The sequence below is a fragment of the Cervus elaphus genome, chromosome 24, assembly GCF_910594005.1.
Source record: "Cervus elaphus chromosome 24, mCerEla1.1, whole genome shotgun sequence".
In the NCBI taxonomy this organism is placed as follows: domain Eukaryota; kingdom Metazoa; phylum Chordata; class Mammalia; order Artiodactyla; family Cervidae; genus Cervus; species Cervus elaphus.
This window is the reverse complement of record NC_057838.1, coordinates 26709139-26727325: the sequence shown is the minus strand read 5'-3', so window position 1 is coordinate 26727325 and position 18187 is coordinate 26709139. Positions and strand designations below refer to the sequence as shown.

At 40.4% G+C, this 18187-nt stretch overlaps 1 protein-coding gene across 3 annotated transcripts in view; it reads left to right on the top strand.

The window, feature by feature from the left end:
• Positions 1–18187, top strand: part of ULK4 (unc-51 like kinase 4) — a 496555-nt gene that overhangs the window by 78311 nt on the left and 400057 nt on the right. For all 3 annotated transcript variants that reach the window (XM_043886762.1, XM_043886763.1, XM_043886761.1), the window contains exons 18-19: positions 888–995; positions 7820–7903. In XM_043886762.1, the coding sequence (XP_043742697.1) occupies positions 888–995; positions 7820–7903 (192 nt within the window). The remainder of the gene's footprint in view (positions 1–887; positions 996–7819; positions 7904–18187) is intronic.

The window sequence follows — 18187 nt, the reverse complement described above, 5'->3', positions numbered from 1 at the left end:
AATGGGAATATCTTTCCCTTTCTCCTTTGCTTTTTGCTTCTCTTCTTTTCTCAGCTATTTGTAAGGCCTCCTCAGACAGCCATTTTGCCATTTTTGCATTTCTTTTTCTTGGGGATGGTCTTGATCCCTGCCTCCTGTACAATGTCGTGAACCTCTGTCCATAGTTCTTCAGGTACTCTATCAGATCTAATCCCTTGAAACTATTTGTCACTTCTGCTGTATAATCGAAAGGGATTTGATTTAGGTCATACCTAAATGGACTCGTGGTTTTCCCTATGTTCTTCAGCTTAAGTCTGAATTTTGCAATAAGGGGTTCATGATCTGAGCTACAGTCACCTCTCGGTCTTGTTTTTGCTGATTGTATAGAGCTCCATCTTCGGCTGCAAAGAATATAATCAATCTGATTTTGGTATTGACTGGCTGGTGACATCCATGTTTAGGGTCGTCTCTTGTGTTGTTGGGAGAGGGTGTTTGCTATAACGAGTGCGTTCTCTTTGCAACACTCTGTGAGTCTTTTCCCTGCTTCATTTTGTACTCCAGGGCCAAACTTGGTGCGATAAGTAGGTAAGTTTATTTCACGGGGTATGTTTGTATCTGCTTTGGCAAACTCCAGGAGATGGTGAGGGACAGGGAAGCTGGCCTGCTACAGTCCATGGGGTTGTGAAGAGTCTGACATGACTTGGTGCCTGAACAACAACTAATTTACATCATCGTCCAGAGAGTTCCTATTTTTTCTTCAGGAATAAGGTCCATATATTGAAAATCATTTGTAGACCAGTTGTTAAAAAGGTCAGATGAATTTTGTGGAATGTTTTTCCTGTTACATATAGGGTAAAGAACTGAGAGGTATGCATGAAATAATACACATTTTTTTCCCTTCTTTTCAGGCAATCACTCTTTTAACTGAATTAATCAGGGAAAATTTCAGGAACAGCAAATTAAAACAGTGCCTTTTACCAACCCTGGGAGAGCTGATCTATCTTATCGCCACCGAGGTAAGACTATCTGGTTGACTCTGTTGCTCTCTGATGTGTTCTGACATTTCCTGGCTGATAAGTGTTAATATCAAAGTGTTTTGATTTTACCTCTTTGGGCACATGTAAGGAATTCAGTGAAAATTTTGCCTGTGGAGGGGAGAGGCTCTTGGTGTCTTTCTGACTCTTCTCTCTCTCCTGGTCAGTCTTTCCTCTTTCCCAGTGCCCCTTTTTCTTTAAAGTGTAGGAGAGTCTCAAGCTGTATTTTAAAGCCAACGGACCAGAGCCCCTACCGCACCCCTCCCCACAAAAGTGTCCCCAGGTTGCTGCCATCTTTGACTCCTCTAGGCAAGAAGATATCATTGATTCTTCCAGTATAAAAACACCATTGATATTTAAAACACTGTGTGTAAATATACACACAGTAGGGTGTGTGTATAGCGTGCATCTCCTGGAGTTTGCCAAGGCAGATACAAACGTACCCAGTGAAATGAACTTACCTACTGAGAGCACCAAGTTTGGCCTTGGAGTACAAAATGAAGCAGGGCAAAGGCTCACAGAGTCTTGCAAAGAGAACGCACTGGTCATAGCAAACACCCTCTTCCAGCAGCTCAAGAGATGACCTTTTCACATGTGCGTGCGTGCGTGCTAAGTTGCTTCAGTTGTGTCTGACTCTTTACAATCCTGTGGACCATAGTGCACCAGACTCCTCTGTCCATTCTCCAGGCAAGAATACTGGAGTGGCTTGCCATACCCCGCTCCGGGGAATCTTCCCAACCCAAAGATTGAAGCTGTGTCTCTTACTTCCACCTGCATTGACAGGCGGGTTCTTTACTACTAGTGCCACCTGGAAGCTTCCCTGATGGCTCAGATGGTAAAGAACCTGCAATGCAGGAGGCATGGGTTCAGTCCTTGGGTCAGGAAGATCCCCTGGAGAAGGGAATGGCAAGCCACTCCAGAATTCTTGCCTGGAGAAGTCCATGGACAGAGGAGCCATGAAGTTGCAAAGAGTTGGACACAATGAGTGACTAATACACATGCTGTTATTAATAACATGGTGGTGAGAGCTTGTGACTGCAGGTTTTGGCCTCTCTTTGGGGGAATATGTTGAGTAGATATAGATACATTATGAGTCATTGATTTCATGTGATGCTCTCTTTTAAATGAGTGCCAGTACATTATAAGTTAATCAAAAGTTCTTTGTTTCCACTTGTTTTGGTTCTAGAACTTGCTTAAGTGTTATATAACCTAAGTATCTTTAGTATCTAAGTTGACTGTCTGGATAATCATCATTCTGAGACGATTAGAGTAATTACTAGAAAACATCAGTATTTAAAATCACTTAGTTCCATATTTAGTATTGATAGCTGGTACAACAAATCTCTCCTCCTCATTCTTCCTTTTCATAAATGTCTTGACTCTACCTGGTCATTTGCATGTCAAAATAAATTTTAGAATCAGATTGTCCAATTTTGAAATCGTCTTTTGAAAACAGCATCGACTATGCAGAAGTACTGATATCTTTATGATTTTGAGTCTTCTAATACATGTTTGGAATTGTGCTGAGTCTATTAGAGTATTAGTACATTTATGGTATGTTGTCCTTTAATGCACAAAAACATGTTTCCGTATATTTATATTACAAATTTTTTAATGTAAGTTGTTTAACTCATAAAGCTTTTTGTGTATTTCACTTAGTTGAGTTTATTCTCAGATAATTTTATATTTTGAAGAGATATCACATTCATGAAACTACAAAACTTGGAAGTATAGAAAGGTACACAGCCTGTGGTCTCTTTTCTTTTTTTGTCCACTTCTGTGTAGTTCCCCAGTAAATAACCATTGCAGTTTCTTTCTTACTTGTACTTACAGTTATTTTTTGCCCAAATGAGAAAGCAGAAATGTAGATTCTTACTTTGTCTCATTTTATATAACAAGTAGAACAACGTTTTTCATTTAATATTACACAGTATTAAAAAGTATATGGAGGTTTATACACTGGAGCTAATTCTTAATAATTAAAATGGATGTCTTCTTCAATTAGTATTTAGAGCTCCCTCCCTCCCTCCTCTTGCACTGGAACATTGTCTTGTGTGCTAAGTTTTGTGAAAGACAGCTTTCCTTGTGGTTCTTTGGGGATGGGGCTGGAGAGTTTCTGTCAACTTTATTCTTACCTTGGGCCCTTGAGGCCTTGACATCAAACCTCAAAGTTAGCAAGTTCTGCAGGCTTGGAGAATGGAAGCAAACTTCAGTGATGTGTTTATCCCTTCATGCTTGCAGCTAATTTTTGGCTTGATTATTCTTTGTTTTTTTGTCAGCTCTCTGAGGCATTTTAAGGATGCAGAGTAAAACTGCTTTCCTTAGAAGAGTGGTCAGGTATCTTGTCTGCCATCTTATCAGGGATGGGAGTCCAGTCCAACTCTTGTTGTGAATGTGTTTTTTTTTAACCTTTTCACTCAGCTTAATTGAGGTATAGTTGGCATACCATAAACTGCACATGTTTAAAGATGGCAGTTTGGTCAGTGCTAATATGTGTATACATCTGTGCAACCATCACCACAGTCAAGATAATGAAAATCTCCATCGCCTCCAAAAGTTTTCCTGAACACCCTTGATAATCCCTTCTTCCTGCCCCTCTCCCAGTCCCCAGGCAACCACTGATTTGCCTTCTGTCACAAAGACTAGTTTGCATTTTTTAGAGTCTTCTATAAAGGGAATGATACAGAATCACATTTTTATTTATTTCTGAAAGTAGATGTGAAGAATCATTTCCCTTGGCACTTACTTTAATTGGATATAAGCTAGGCTATTTTAGCATAGGGATGATTCTGTGGCCATGACGTTTGACCACATATTAATGATATGGCAGAAAGCAAAGAAGAACTAAAGAGCCTCTTGATGAAAGTGAAAGAGGAGGGTGAAAAAGTTGTCTTAAACCTCAGCATTCAGAAAACTAAGATCATGGCATCCGGTTGCATCACTTCATGGCAAATAGATGGGGAAACAAGGGAAACAGTGAGAGACTTTATTTTCTGGGCTCCAAAATCACTGCAGATGGTGATTGCAGCCATGAAATTAAAAGACACTTACTCCTTGGAAGGAAAGTTATGACCAACCTAGACAGCATATTAAAAAGCAGAGACATTACTTTACCAACAAAGGTCCATCTAGTCAAGGCTATGGTTTTTCCAGTGGTCATGTATGGATGTGAAAGTTGGATTGTGAAGAAAGCTGAGTGCCGAAGAATTGATACTTTTGAACTGTGGTGTTGAAGACTCTTGAGAGTCCCTTGGACTGCAGGGAGATCCAGCCAGTCCATCCTAAAGGAAATTAGTCCTGAATATTCATTGGAAGGACTGATGCTGAAGCTGAAACTCCAGTACCTTGCCCACCTGATGCAAAGAACTGACTCATTGGAAAAGACCCTGATGCTGGGAAAGATTAAAGGTGGGAGGAGAAGGGGATGACAGAGGATGAGATGGTTGGAAGGCATCACTGACGTGATGGACATAAGTTTGAGTAAGCTCCGGCAGTTGGTGATGGACAGGGAAGCCTGGCGTGCTGCAGTCCATGGGGTTGCAAAGAGTCAAGACACGACTGAGCAACTGAACTGAGCTGAACTAACGACAGGAAGCTACATCCACAAAAATCACTAATGTTTCGTGGGATGAGAGTGTTTTGTGGCCTTGTAACTTTGAATGTAGGTAAACCTTAATGTCTCAGGGCAGTGCTGACCTACTGGAACTGACCTGAAGTGATTGATATATGTATACACATACCCGCATACATACATACGTGCATACATACATATCGTGTATAACATAGAGACTGGAGTCCTGACCTTTGGCTCTCTGATAACACCCCAAGGTTATGAGATTGAGGACAGCAGTCCAGACCGTGATTCTGCAGAGGAATGTGTGAGACAGCACATCTTAGTTTGTGCATTTTTTCCTTCCTTTTGTCAAGGATACATAATGAGCTAGAGTCCAGGTGTTGGCGTGTTTTGTCTCTCTTGGTCCAGCACTTCTCCTTCTGTCACCTGGCCTGCTGTAAGAAGTCCCAGGTGGTCTCGTTGCGTCACTCTTGTGTGCACCGCAGTTTCTTCCCCAGACCTGAGCTGGAGGAGCCTGTGGAGACACAGAAGACGCCACGGTTGTCACTCCTAGAGCTCTCCCTGCTCCCTGTCTTCCTGCTGCCACAGCTAAAACCCTCTAGTCACCTCTGGGCCTTGGGCGCTGCTCCTCAGTTCCCGTATGACCTTTGTCCTCACTACCCTCTTAGCCGCTTCCTCCTTCCAGCCTCACTGACCTCCCCATGGGCCCTTGGACCCCCTACACGCTGATCCTGCCACCACGCTTGTGCATTCGCGTTTCTTCCTGCTCACAGTGTTTACCTGCAGATGTCTGCCGTTCCTCTCCTCTTGCATGGATTTCTGCAGAGAGCCTCCTCCTGAACCTGAGAACTGTGAGATGAAGCCCTTTGCATACAGGCTTCCTCTAACCCCTTGGCCAGCTGTGCTTTGCTTTATAGCTTGCAGGACTGTCTTGCCTTGTTTATTTTGTTTACTTAAAAAAATTTTTTTGTCCGCCGCCCGCCCCACTGAATACTGTTAAGATAGAACATTTGTCTGTCTTGCTCACAGCTGCATGACTGTTGTTTAGAAGAGTTGTTGGCACACAGTAGGTGCTTTTTTTCACTCATGAACTGCAGCATGGCCAGTGGTCCAGGAGGGAAGTGAGCAGGGCTGCAGGAGACAGGGATGTGTCTTGGAGGGCTCCTCGGCCAAGTTGGGGGCCTGGGTTTTGATCCTAAGAGCAAGAGGAAGCTGGTTAAGAGTTTTAAAAAAGGTAAGGATGTCATCTCACTTAAGTGCCACAAGGATAACTCTGGTTTCAATGTGGAAAATAGATGGGAGGATTGTAAGAGAAGCTTCTGCACCCTAACTGTGAGTAAGTGAAGTAGGAGCAAAATCAGGAGAGGAGTGGGCATTTCAGAAAAGAGTTTATAGGGCTGAATGTGGAGCTTAAGGTCCAAGAAAAAGGACCTACAAAGAGTCTCCTGGTTTGAGTGGATACAGAAGTCACTGGGAACCCAACAAGAGCTGTTTTGTGTATTTATTTAACATGGAGGGGGAGGCAGAAGAAATCAGACTGCTGTGTGTTGAGGATTTAGAGGGACATGGGATCCTGAGGAAGTCAGTGGAAAGTGAGCATCACCATGGGAAAGAGCAGAGGGATGTGGGGTGACGGGCTGTTTTGAAAATGGGAGATGACAGTGAGTCTGGTGGGAATGGGAAGGATCCCATGGAGACACGACGTTGAACACTTAGGAGCAGTGAGGGATAGTCCAGAAGCTAGTGACCCTGAAGGAAGAAGAGCGGGAGGGGACTTGTTAGCCCACGTGGAAGGAGTGGAGGAACCTGCCCTGCTGTGACCCAGGGTGTGAGCAGCAGCCAGCTACAGGTGGAGGTGAGCGCGTGGTTCCTCTCTCGTGACTCTCATGATCTCTGTGAAGAGGAAAAGCGAAGTTTTGGGAGGGCAATGGGTTGAAATGCTGTAGTTCTTCAGGAGAGGGACTGGATCAGAGAGAGCAGGCCTGGTGAGTGGCGTGGAAGGTCCCCAGGCTTCCCCATCCTACGTCACTCTTGGAGTCTGTGTTTTTGCTGCCACACCTCCCAGAGCCCAGCTGTCTGACTGCAGGCCTGGAGAATACAAGCCACTGCCTTCCGGTAAGCCTGAGTTTCCCCAGACCTGAGACAATGGAACTCCACAGGATGAGGTCCTTCAGGCCTTTGTCAAGAGTGATTAAATTATAGGCCAGGAATCTCAGTGGCAGCCAAGGTGGGTAGGGGATAGACTGGGGTAAAGAAAAAGGGCGAGGAACATGGGAAGTAGGGTCCAGGGACGTTAAGGAAAGGTTGTGGTGGATGTCGTGAATAAATGAGCTGAAAGGGAGGCACGTTGTGTTTGAAAGTTAAATTGGGTGCTGAACGAGTGATTTTTGAGCTGGAGCAGCTCCGGTTGATAATGGCTAGATTATGACCATGTATGGCATTTTATGATTAAGGGTACAGTGTTAATGAGTCACAATTGTCATCATGGGTATTAAGTACTTTTGTATCGGTAAGGTACCACTTCTAACATTTGGACAATCTTAAAACAGAAATAGTCTGTCTAAGCAGAACCTCCTTTCTTCTGCTATAACCAGAGTGTGTGTGTTTTTTCTCACCTTTCTCTGTGGCCCCGGATTGATTCTGTGACTTTATGTGTTAGGTTCCAGGAGAGTTCTTGTGGTTATTTTTCTAACTTAGTTCTTCTGTGAAAGAATTGTTCCTGATATCCTTAAAGTCAGTGTACTCACTGATCCTAGTTACTTGGTTTTGTTGAGCCTCATCTTGCTAGGTAGTGTCCTGCGTTTTCCTTGTTCCTATGGATTATCCAGAGATACTACTCCAAACTGCATGTTCTGTGCTTTCAAGTCATTCCACATAATGTCACACCTTTAGGTAGAAGTATGTATGTCGTAATCTGTGGTTATCGATGGGGAGTGGTTTCTCTATCCACCAGATCATGCTGTCATCCCTTGGTCCTTTCCATCCAGCTGTTGCTGAGGGGAGCTTATCAACATCATGTGTGACATACTGGGAAACAGAAGAAATGCTTTGTATGTATCTGCAGTAAAGGCGCCTCATCAGGTCGTAGTTGGCAGGTTGTAAGTAGTACTTGCAGTAGGATGTTAAGAAGTTCTGCGTCATTTGTCCGTATGAAACTTAGCCTTTTTTTCTTGAAAGGGTTAACGTCTTCTGTGCCTTAGCCTCACTGCTTTTCCTTTTCCTTCATTTTTAGGAAGAAAAAAAAAAGAACCCCCGAGAATGCTGGGCTGTCCCCTTGGCTGCATACACGGTGCTAATGAGGTGCCTTCGGGAAGGGGTAAGGCTCCTTTGTTGTCCTCTGTGGACGCCTGCAATTGTAATAACCCTTCAGGCGCTGTGTGAGGATTGTAGCCTGCAGCGGTGGAGGAGCCTGTCAAGCAAGCACTGCACCGCTCCTGAATTTAAATAATCCCGACAAGCCACCGTGAGCCGTGACCTACAGTGGAGCAAGTGAAAAAACCAACTCACATTCACTTGTTTAAATGTCTTGCTTTTAAAGAGACGATAGCAAATATGAACGACCTAAGTAGCTCTCAATAACATACCCTTAATCCCCCCACCCCTTCCAATTACCAGTAACTCAGTTTAGTAAGCCAGGTGTATGTAGGGAATTTTCTGCCAGCCTCGATAGCCCAGTGATTATCTTGTCATGTTGCCATTTTGTGGTTCAGAAACAAGGAAGCTGCCACCAGCATCCATTGATTTTAATATTAACTAGTCGTTATTATGTGATGTGGTTTCTTCAGCTTATGCACATCCCTTCTCTTACTACTGTTAATGGCTGAAAACCAGCCAGCTGGCCAACCAGCCAACTTGCATAAGTAGCTCCTGTGTGTGACTGTGAGGAGGTTTTATAACTGACCTCAAAGGCTGGCGTTTTTCTGTTTTCTTTAAACCTTGACATTGTCTCACCCAAGGCACAGCCATAGGCTAAAAGCATTCCTTAAGGAATGAAAAAAAAAATGTCAAAACAAACATCTTCCTTTTGAGTTCATTACTTCATGCATGTTATGGTAATGGAATGATGTTCCAAGTACAGAAAAATCTCTTCAGTTTTCCCCTAGTGATCCAGAAAGGCACCGGGAGCACGTCCCAGCCTGTAGGGTGAATGCGTAGTCAGTTGTCCCTGTGGGGTATGCATGAAGCCAGTGAACTGTGTTGGATCAACAATATGAGAATTAAGTTATCTTTATCTGTAGTCAAAAGACATGTTTGGGTTTATCATTCAAGGCCTCAAGCTAGGCACACCCAGGGGGCACACGATGAAGAAGGAGGACTTTATGTTCATGCACACATCTACCTGTTGTGGGAGATGAGATGAAACTTTTATAAAGTGGGATCTGTCAAGTGCGTTCATGCCAAAGAACAAAATACAGGAGCTCAAAGGAGAAAGGAGTCTTCCAGGAATTTTTTAAATGGTGTAAAGAAAGTTTTAGAACTTTGTATCTTTAATTTGTAAAACTTAGATTAATGCTGAGTGAAAGATGGTCAGTTCTAACCCATGAGGTGGTGTCCTTTATTACATATGTCCTCCCCAACCCCTCCTGTATTTGTCATTGAGTGCTTAGTATGAAGAATGTTTGCTATGCATGTGTATTGTTAGTTGTAACATAATGAAATGGCTAATGATATAATGATAGAGTTAACAGTGAATATACACACTTGTTTTTTATTCTCTCTTGGTATGTGTGTCAGGTTTTGTATATTTTTCATGAAGAGGGAAGAAAGTCTAGAGCTCTCTAATTTGTGAGAATTTTATATATTTGGAAGACGTTTTAGTGTATGCTTTGGCAGCACATACACTAAAAAATGACAAATTCAGAGGTGAACATTCCCCCTAAAAAAGGATTTGTCTTTTCAAAGATAATTCAGTTGTAGCATTTCTTGAGCAAATTTGTCTAATGTATTCAGGACATAGTTGAAGGTAAAATAATTTTTAAGCCACTTGTCTTCGATGATTTAATTTTTTAATGTAGAAAACTGTTTTCCCAGCTCCTACTGGTATTTCTGAAAGTAAGTTCTTTTCTTACAGAAGATTATATGGATTGTATGGATGTGGTTAAAAGTGCTCTGACTCACTGTTAAAAAGCAAAAGGCTGGTTGCTTAGAGAATTCTTCTCCATCTCTTCTGGATTGAAATTTGTACTTTCTTTCAAGGAGTAATTGCTCTTCTGACTTTGGTGATAAACTTCACCAAGGTTTTCTTGTTTTTCTTAAATTTTTTTCTTTTCGCAAATTTTTCTTTATTTTGTTTCCCTTTTTGAGTGTATTGCTAAATACTAGATTGATTGATTCTAAATGTTGAACTCTGTATAAATAGATTGGCACCATGTTCTTTTGAGACCTAATTTTTCTTTCTTTTGCTTAAAGTTAGGTTGAGATTGATCCATGTTGATTGTGTAAAGTGTAGCTCATCGGTACCACTGAGTAGTGTGTTGGTGTATGCCTCAATACAGGAACAGAGGCACACACGTGTATCAGTTTATATAGGAGTATCCATTAACCCACATATCCTTGAACATTTGATAGAGTCACAGTTTAAATTTTTGACAATCTCATGAGCATTAAATTGTTTCCTCAGTGTCGTTTTAATATGCATTTTCTTGATTACTAATGAGGATGACCATCTTTTTCTGTTTATCTTGGTTTTTGGAATTTCCTGTTTTGAAAATGATTATCAAGTCTTAAGCCAGTTTCTTCTGATGCTTTGTAGGAATTCTGCATACCATCATCCTTCTGCCCTGCCTCCACCAGCTATTACTATAAAATATTTCAAGTATTCGAAAAGGAAAGAAAACTAATGGCCTTTATTTCCATCAGCTGTTAATATATTTGCCTTCTTTGCTTTGTTTTAAGATGTGTGTATGTATATATATCCATATATGTGTATTTATTATTTATTCATTTGTTTATTTTCTGAGATGTTTGAAAAAATTCAGATGTCATGGTATTCGACCCACAGAAATTTCTTTTATGTATTCTGGATATCAATCTTTTGTTGTTTACACGAGTCCCAGATACTTTTCTATTTTGTGTTTGATCTTTTAGTTTTCTTTACAGTGTCTGTTGCTAAGCAGAAGTTCTTAATTTTAATAGATATTTATCAATCCATAAGATGTTTGGTCTTTTCATTTTCTTTATAGTATCTGTGGCTAAACAGAAGTTCTTAATTTTAATAGAAATTGATCCATCCATGAGATGGTAATCTAACACTAAGATGTGCTGTTACATATTCTTTTTTGTGTGTATTAGTTCAGTTCAGTCGCTTAGTCGTGTCCGACTCTTTGTGACCCCATGAACTGCAGCACGCCAGGCCTCCCTGTCCATCACCAACTCCCGGAGTCCACCCAAACCCATGTCCATTGAGTCGGTGATGCTATCAGGGAAGCCCAAAAATAAATAAGTTTTTGTGTGTACTTTTATTTTTGGGCTTCCCTGATAGCCCAGTTGGTAAAGAATCTGCCTGCAATGCAGGACACCCCGGTTTGATTCCTGGGTCAGGAAGATCTGCTGGAGAAGGGATAGGCTCCCCACTCCAGTATTCTTGGGCTTCCCTTGTGGCTCAGCTGGTGAAGAATCCGCCTGCAATGCGGGAGACCTGGATTTGATCCCTGGGTTGGGAAGAGCCCCTGAAGCAGGGAAAGGCTACCCACTGTAGTATTCTGGCCTGGAGAATTTGCAGAGTCGGTCGGGACTGAGTGACTCTCACTTTCACTGGCTTTATTTTTGGCTGTGCTGGCTCTTCGCTGCTGCGCAGGCTTCCTCTAGCTGCAGCGAGCGGGGCCTCCTCTCCAGTTGCGGCTGCAGGCTTCTCACTCTGGCGGCTTCTCGTTGTGGAGCACGGGCTCCAGAGCATGTGGGCTCCGTTGTTGCGTCCTGGGCTCTAGAGCTCAGGCTCGGTAATTGTGGTGCGTGGTCCTAGCTGCCCCGAGGCATGTGGGACCTTCCCGGGTCAGGGATCCAACCTGTGTCTCCTGCATGGGCAGACGGATTCTTTACCATTGAGCCACGAGGGACGCCCATGTTACATATTCTTCTACAAGTTTTGTTTTTCCCTTTTTTCTGTTTAGAAGCTTAATTTATTTGTAATTGTTCTGTGTGTCTGTGTGTGGTGATACGTGTGGGTCCAGTGCTGTTTTTAAAATGAATCAGTTAGGCCAGCATCATTGAACGAGAAGTCCGTCTTCTCCCCACGACTTTGCTGTCAGCTCTGCCGTGTCTGTGTGCATGTCTCTTCTTGGGCTGTCATTAGTTCTGTTGGGCAGTTATCTGTGCCACACTGTTTAAATTAATTGTCTTTATTTTTTAATAATTTTGAAAAGTCACAGTGACATTTTTTTGTTACCATTGTAATCTTTTTCATGAGTTTCTGAGCTCCTTTTTAACGTTCTTTTTACTTGAAAAGTTGATTCTAAAAATTACATGCAAGGTCACCTGTTGGTACCTTGATTGAGAGTATATACGTCTGTGAATAAACTTAAGGAGGATTGATAGTAGTGAAAATGGAAGGCATACTCAATGAGAAGACTAACAAGAGAATGACATATTTGGTTTAAAAAACACTGAAATAAGATGATTGTAGTTCCTTTGGATTCTCCATGACATTCTGCTAATGTATTTAATTCACTGCTAAGTCAACTCTCTCAGATACAGCTCCCATTCTTTAGAGGTAGCATTTATGAAACATATTATGTGCTGGCTGGATACAGGAGAGGCAGAGATGATTAAGATACTGCCCTGTCTTCATTTATGAGGAATAGGAAAATGAATTTTTTTAATCTCTGGTTTAGTATGCCATTTCTTGCTGTTTTGTAACTACATTTTTGTTTTCTTCCCTTCTCTTGTGTAGTGATTAAGATGCTTAAGACTATCAACTTCCTTCTCAACCTAGTGTTAGCTGTGTCCCATTATTTTGACATGTAGTGTTTCCATTATTGTTATTTTATAGATAATCCCTAGTTTAAACTTTTTTCTTGGTCCAGGGTTTTTTATGGGATGGTTTAAACTTTTTCAGATGGGTGGAATTTTATTGCCTCTTTTTTCTTTTGTTACAATAACAAAGTTGCATTACTGTATAGATTAAGAATGTCTATTCTATTTCTCTTTCATGTTTTTAAATTGTGGTAAAATATATATATAATATGTTCCATCTTAGCTATTAAGCATATAGTTCAGTGGTATTAAGAACATTAACATTGTTGTGCTGTTTCTGTTCTTAAATATATTGATATTTTCTGCCTAACTTATTAGCCTTTTTATACTTTGAAAACTTAGTAATGTGCCTTATTGAAAATGGGCCATTGATTCTGATTTTTACGCCTTTTCCTTCTAATCTGTGCATTGAGAAAAATGTGGTATGGGAATTGTACTTTTTTGTTTTAACTCATATGTAAATTTCTTAGAAGACAATTTTAGTTTTAAATTATAAATTTTGTTTGTGTTTCTGGTGCATAGATAACTAACTTTGCCAAGGGATTTTCCTACATGTTCTGTGATAAGGGTTTCCTAGTCAAATACATTGGGACACATTGGGTTAAGCAAAGTTGAATGGTTTCATTTGTATTTAGTACTTTTCAGAACTTTTAATGAATCCACATGGGAGCATATTGTATACGATGTTTTCAAATTTATTTGCCCACAGACATATCTTATCCTGTGGCAAATTGTAGGATGCACTTTGAGAGAGAAAGGTAGTCTTATTCTGGGACTGTTGCGAGTTTATTTAAATAGTGTTCAGTAAACTTTGTTTTTTTCAAAAGATTACCTAAGAGATAATGACCTTGTTTTCCAAACAGGTCAACTTGTTATGATTTCTGTAATTTTAACAATGATAGTAGAAATGTGAGTCAAGTGGTTTTGATCTTGTTACAGACGTAAATGCTCAGGTGGAAAGAGGGAAATGTTTAGAGTGAGAGACTTAGGGTGGAACATGCCAAAAAAAAAAAAAATCTGGTATAACTTTTTATTTTTAAAAAAATTTGTTTTTATTTTGGCTGTACTGGGCCTAGGTTGTGGCACTTGGACTTAGTTGCCCTGTAGGATGTGAGATCTTAGTTCCATAACCAGGGATCGAATCCTTGTCCCCTGCATTGGAAAGCGGATTGTTTGTTATGAATCCTGGACCGCCAAGGAAGTCTCTCTGGTATAACTTTTAAAGAGAGCGTGGCAGTATAGAAGAAAAGGTGTCTGTGATGACACTGGGTCATTGTTTCGACTTGGTGTTGGCATTTTGGAGACTTTGAGCTGGGAGTCAGAGGATGTGGATTTGAATCCCAGGTGTGCCACTCTGGAGTAGTTTGGTAGTTGGAGCCCCACCTGATGTCTTGTGTGGAGAAAGGTACCTTGCTGGTTGATCTTCCACGTGCTCCTGACTTGGGCTCTCTTTGCTGGCTTTGCATTCCACTGCTCTGACCCTCATGTTTGTTGTTTTTCAGTCACTAAGTTGTGTCCAACTCTTTGCAACCCTATGAACTTTAGCATGCCAGGCTTCCCTAGTCTTCGATATCTCCCTGAATTTGCTCAAACTCATGTCCATTGTATCAATGATGCCATCCAACCATCTCATCCTCTGTCTCCCCCTTCTCCTCTTGCAATCAATCTTTCCCAGCATCAGGATCTTTTCCAGTGAAGGCCACTGGCTCTTCATATCAGGTGGCCAAAGTATTGGAGCTTCAGCATCAGTCCTTCCAATGATTATAATAGCAAAGACAAATTATGTACTTGGTATCATCACTGTATTGATCCTGGGAATGTTTGGCATTGAACTCACGTGGCATATGTTCAGTATGTTCATGAAATAGGGAGGCTGAGAAAGCTGACTTTCCTTGAAGGTAGTTATTTTTATCTGGATAGGTAGCAACCTACTGTACAGTGCACATAGAAGCTGAAAATAGCACCTAGAGTGTTTCCACATGTTTAAAGGAGATTAATTTTATGCATTTGTATCTAATCAACCTCATCTTTTTTAAATAACTTGCATAATAGTCTGTATATAATTATGGGTGCTGAACTGACACCTGGCATATGTTAAAATGTGAGGCTCAAATAATAAATCCTTGGCTTAATTATTCATTTCTGAACAATAGCTTATTAGACAATTTCGATGTAACAAGTTTCTTTTAAGAGGAAATTGAATTTTCAGTTTTTAATTAGTGCTCTTAAAAAAGAAAGCTAGTGGTAAATTGCTTATGTATTTAATTAGAAAAAGACAGGGCTTGAATTAGAAAGTATAGAGATATTAGTCATTATGTGTATTATCTTTGAAGTGTTTTTGGACACTAGTTATCTAAAACGAGGACAGAGAAGTTAAATTCTCTTGATATTGGATAGAAGTTAAACTGTACAGCTCCATTTTCTGTTTTTGTTACTGTCACAGTTTTAAGTTTAATCTTCCTAATAAAGAATGTGTGTGCCATCAATATTGGGTTCTCTGTAGGTATGCACCATTCCCCTTGCCTTTATATAGTGAAAGTGGGCAATGTGTATGGGGAATAGGAATGATGCAGGCTTTTTTTGTGGTTTTCTTTTTAATATCACTATTCATAATATTTGGAATGCTGATATTAGTAGAATGCAATAGGGCTTACCAAGTATGGAGTTGCCTCATGTGTCTTAAAGCGAAGCTTTGAGAATGGCATAAAGAAGCAATCCTGAGTTTTTTTCTGAGCACGGGAGTAGATCAGTTTCCTGACTCTTGGTGAGGTCAGAGGCACCAAGCGTGGCCTGCTCCCTGCCAGAGTGAGGTCTGCACCTCCGCTTCTCCTGTGGCAGATACTCTTAGGGGGGAAGCTCCACGGGGCTCTACAGTTCACACTGGTTGGACTTCTGTGGAAATTGTCATGTTCCTTTAACTGTTCTATCCCATTACATGCTTTGTAGACTTAACAAATTCTATAGCTCTTATGTGTCTTTCTCATTTAATACCTGTCTTTTTTTAAAAAAACTTTTTATTATTGTTTTTAGTTTCATGGTATTGTGGATGGAGGGAATGATGTATGTATGATTTTAAGTCTTTGGAATTTGTTGAGACTTCTCTCATGACTCAGTATGTATGTATAACTGGGTGGAAAAAGTTCAGTTCTGCCATTGTTGGGTGATGTGCTTTTTTTCTCGAAGTAGGTCAAGCTTGTTAATCTGATTGATACATACAGATATAAGTCTATGTTCATGCTGATTGTTTTTTGTCTCTTTTATCAGAGATAGATATTTAAATTGTTTTCAGTTTTATTGCAGTATAATTGACATGAAATTGTAAGATATTTAAAGTGTACAAAGTGATGATTTGATACATGCATACATGGTGATATATGCATACATTCCCCTATCGAGTTAACACATCAATCATCTCATATTTTATCCTGTTACCTTTTTTGGATGGTAGGCGTAAAGAACATTTAAATTCTCCTCTTTTAGCAAATTTCAATTATACAATATAGTGTTATCGACTAGAGTCACATTGTTTTACATTCAACCTTCAGATCTTATTCATCTTATATGTGAAAATTTGTACCCTTTACCAACCTGTTTTGAAAGATGTTATTGTTGGGTATACATTTATAGGTTGACAGTTACTTCTTTTTCTTTTGGTGCTTTAGAGGTATTGTTCCTCTGTGTTCTGGTTTGCATTGTTTCTGATGAGAAGTCTCCCATCATCCTTACCTTTGTTAGGTAATGTGTTAGATAGTCTCTATATGTCCTTTTACTGTCACTGTTTCTACAAGTTTCTCTTTATCATTGCTTTTTAGCAGTCTGATTATGATGTTCAGTTCAGTCACTCAGTTGTGTCCGACTCTCTGACCCTGTGGACTATAGCATGCCAGGCTTCCCTGTCCATCACCAACTCCCAGCGCTTACTCAAACTCACGTCCACTGAGTCAGTGATGCCATCCAGCCATCTCACCGTCTGTCGTCCCCTTCTCCTCCCGCCTTCAGTCTTTCCCAGCATCTGGGTCTTTTCCAGTGAGTCAGTTCTTCAGATCAGATGGCCAAAGTATTGGAGCTTCAGCATCTGTCCTTCCAATGAATATTCAGGACTGATTTCCTTTAGGATTGACTGTTTTGATCTCCTTGCAGTCCAAGGGACTCTCAAATCTTCTCTAACACCACAGTTTATTATTTTTTTCCATTTATTTTTATTAGTTGGAGGCTAATTACTTTACAATATTGTAGTGGTTTTTGCCATACATTGACATGAATCAGCCATGGATTTACATGCAACACCACAGTTTAAAAGCATCCTTTCTTCGGCGGTCAGCTTTCTTATTATGATGTACCTTGATGTTATTTTTCTTTCTTCCACTTGACATTCATTGAGTTTCTTAGATTGGGCTTCCTTGGTGGCACCAAGGGGTAAAGCACCCGTCTGCCAATGCAGGGAGCCATAAGAGACGTGGGTTTGATCTTTGGGTTGGGAAGATAGGTTGGAGGAGGGTGTGGTAACCCACTCCAGTAGTCTAGTTTTTTCTTTTTTTTAGGCTAATTGCTGTGTCTTCACTAATCTTCTCTAATCATTGAGTCTGCAGAGTCTGATATGTTATTCCAATTCAGTGTATTTTTCATATTAAACATTATAATCTCTAGTCTTCTGACTTGGGTCATTTTTTAATCTATTTCTTTCCTTCTTAACATGCTTATGCTTCTTTCTTTTTCAGTATATGGACTGTATTTTTAATATCCATTTAAATGCTTTTTTCTTATTCTTTCACTGAATTTTCTCTTATGAGTCATATTTTCCTGCTCTGTGTGTGTGAATTTAATCAGATGTCAGATTTTGTGATTTTTATGTTGTTGGGCATTTTTTAAAAGTCTTTTAAGTACTTTTGTGCTTTTTCTTGGACTCATTTAAGTTACCTGGAAATAGTTTGATCCTTTTTGAGACTTTTAAGCATTGTTAGGACAATATAGTACAGCCTTCAGTTGAGGTTAATTTGGTCACACCACTGGAGCAATCTCTTTCTTAGGACTTTCCTTGATGCCCTGTATTTAGGTCGTCTTTAGTTAACTATTTCCAGCCCAGAGTAACTTCTGATGATTGTTCTGCATATTCCTTATGATTTTAAAATCATTGTCAAGTTTTTGTTATACTGTAAGTTGTTATGTGTATTTTCTAGATTATTTCAGCGTTTTTATGGAAATATGTGGAAAATTGGGGGCTTCCCTAGTGGCTCAGTGGTAAAGAATCCACCTGCAACGTAGGAGGTGTGGGTTTGATCCCTGGGTCAGGAATATCCCCTGGAGAAGAAAATGGCAACCCACTCCAGTATTCTTGCCTGGGAAATCCCATGGACAGACAGGGGAGCCTGGCAAGCTATAGTCCATGGGGTCTCAAAAGAGTCGGACACAACTTAGCAACTAAACAACAACAACAATATATGGAGAATTATGTTAAACTACGTTTAACGATCAACCAAATGTAATAGTTCTGTAGTAGCCTGAAGAAATGACCACGCCTCCAGAAATACCTAGTGCATCCAGGGGCAGGTGATGGTCTTGGTGTCAGGTCTTTATTTATAAAGCCATGGTTATGAAGAAATGACGTGTATATATTTGTCATCTGAAATAT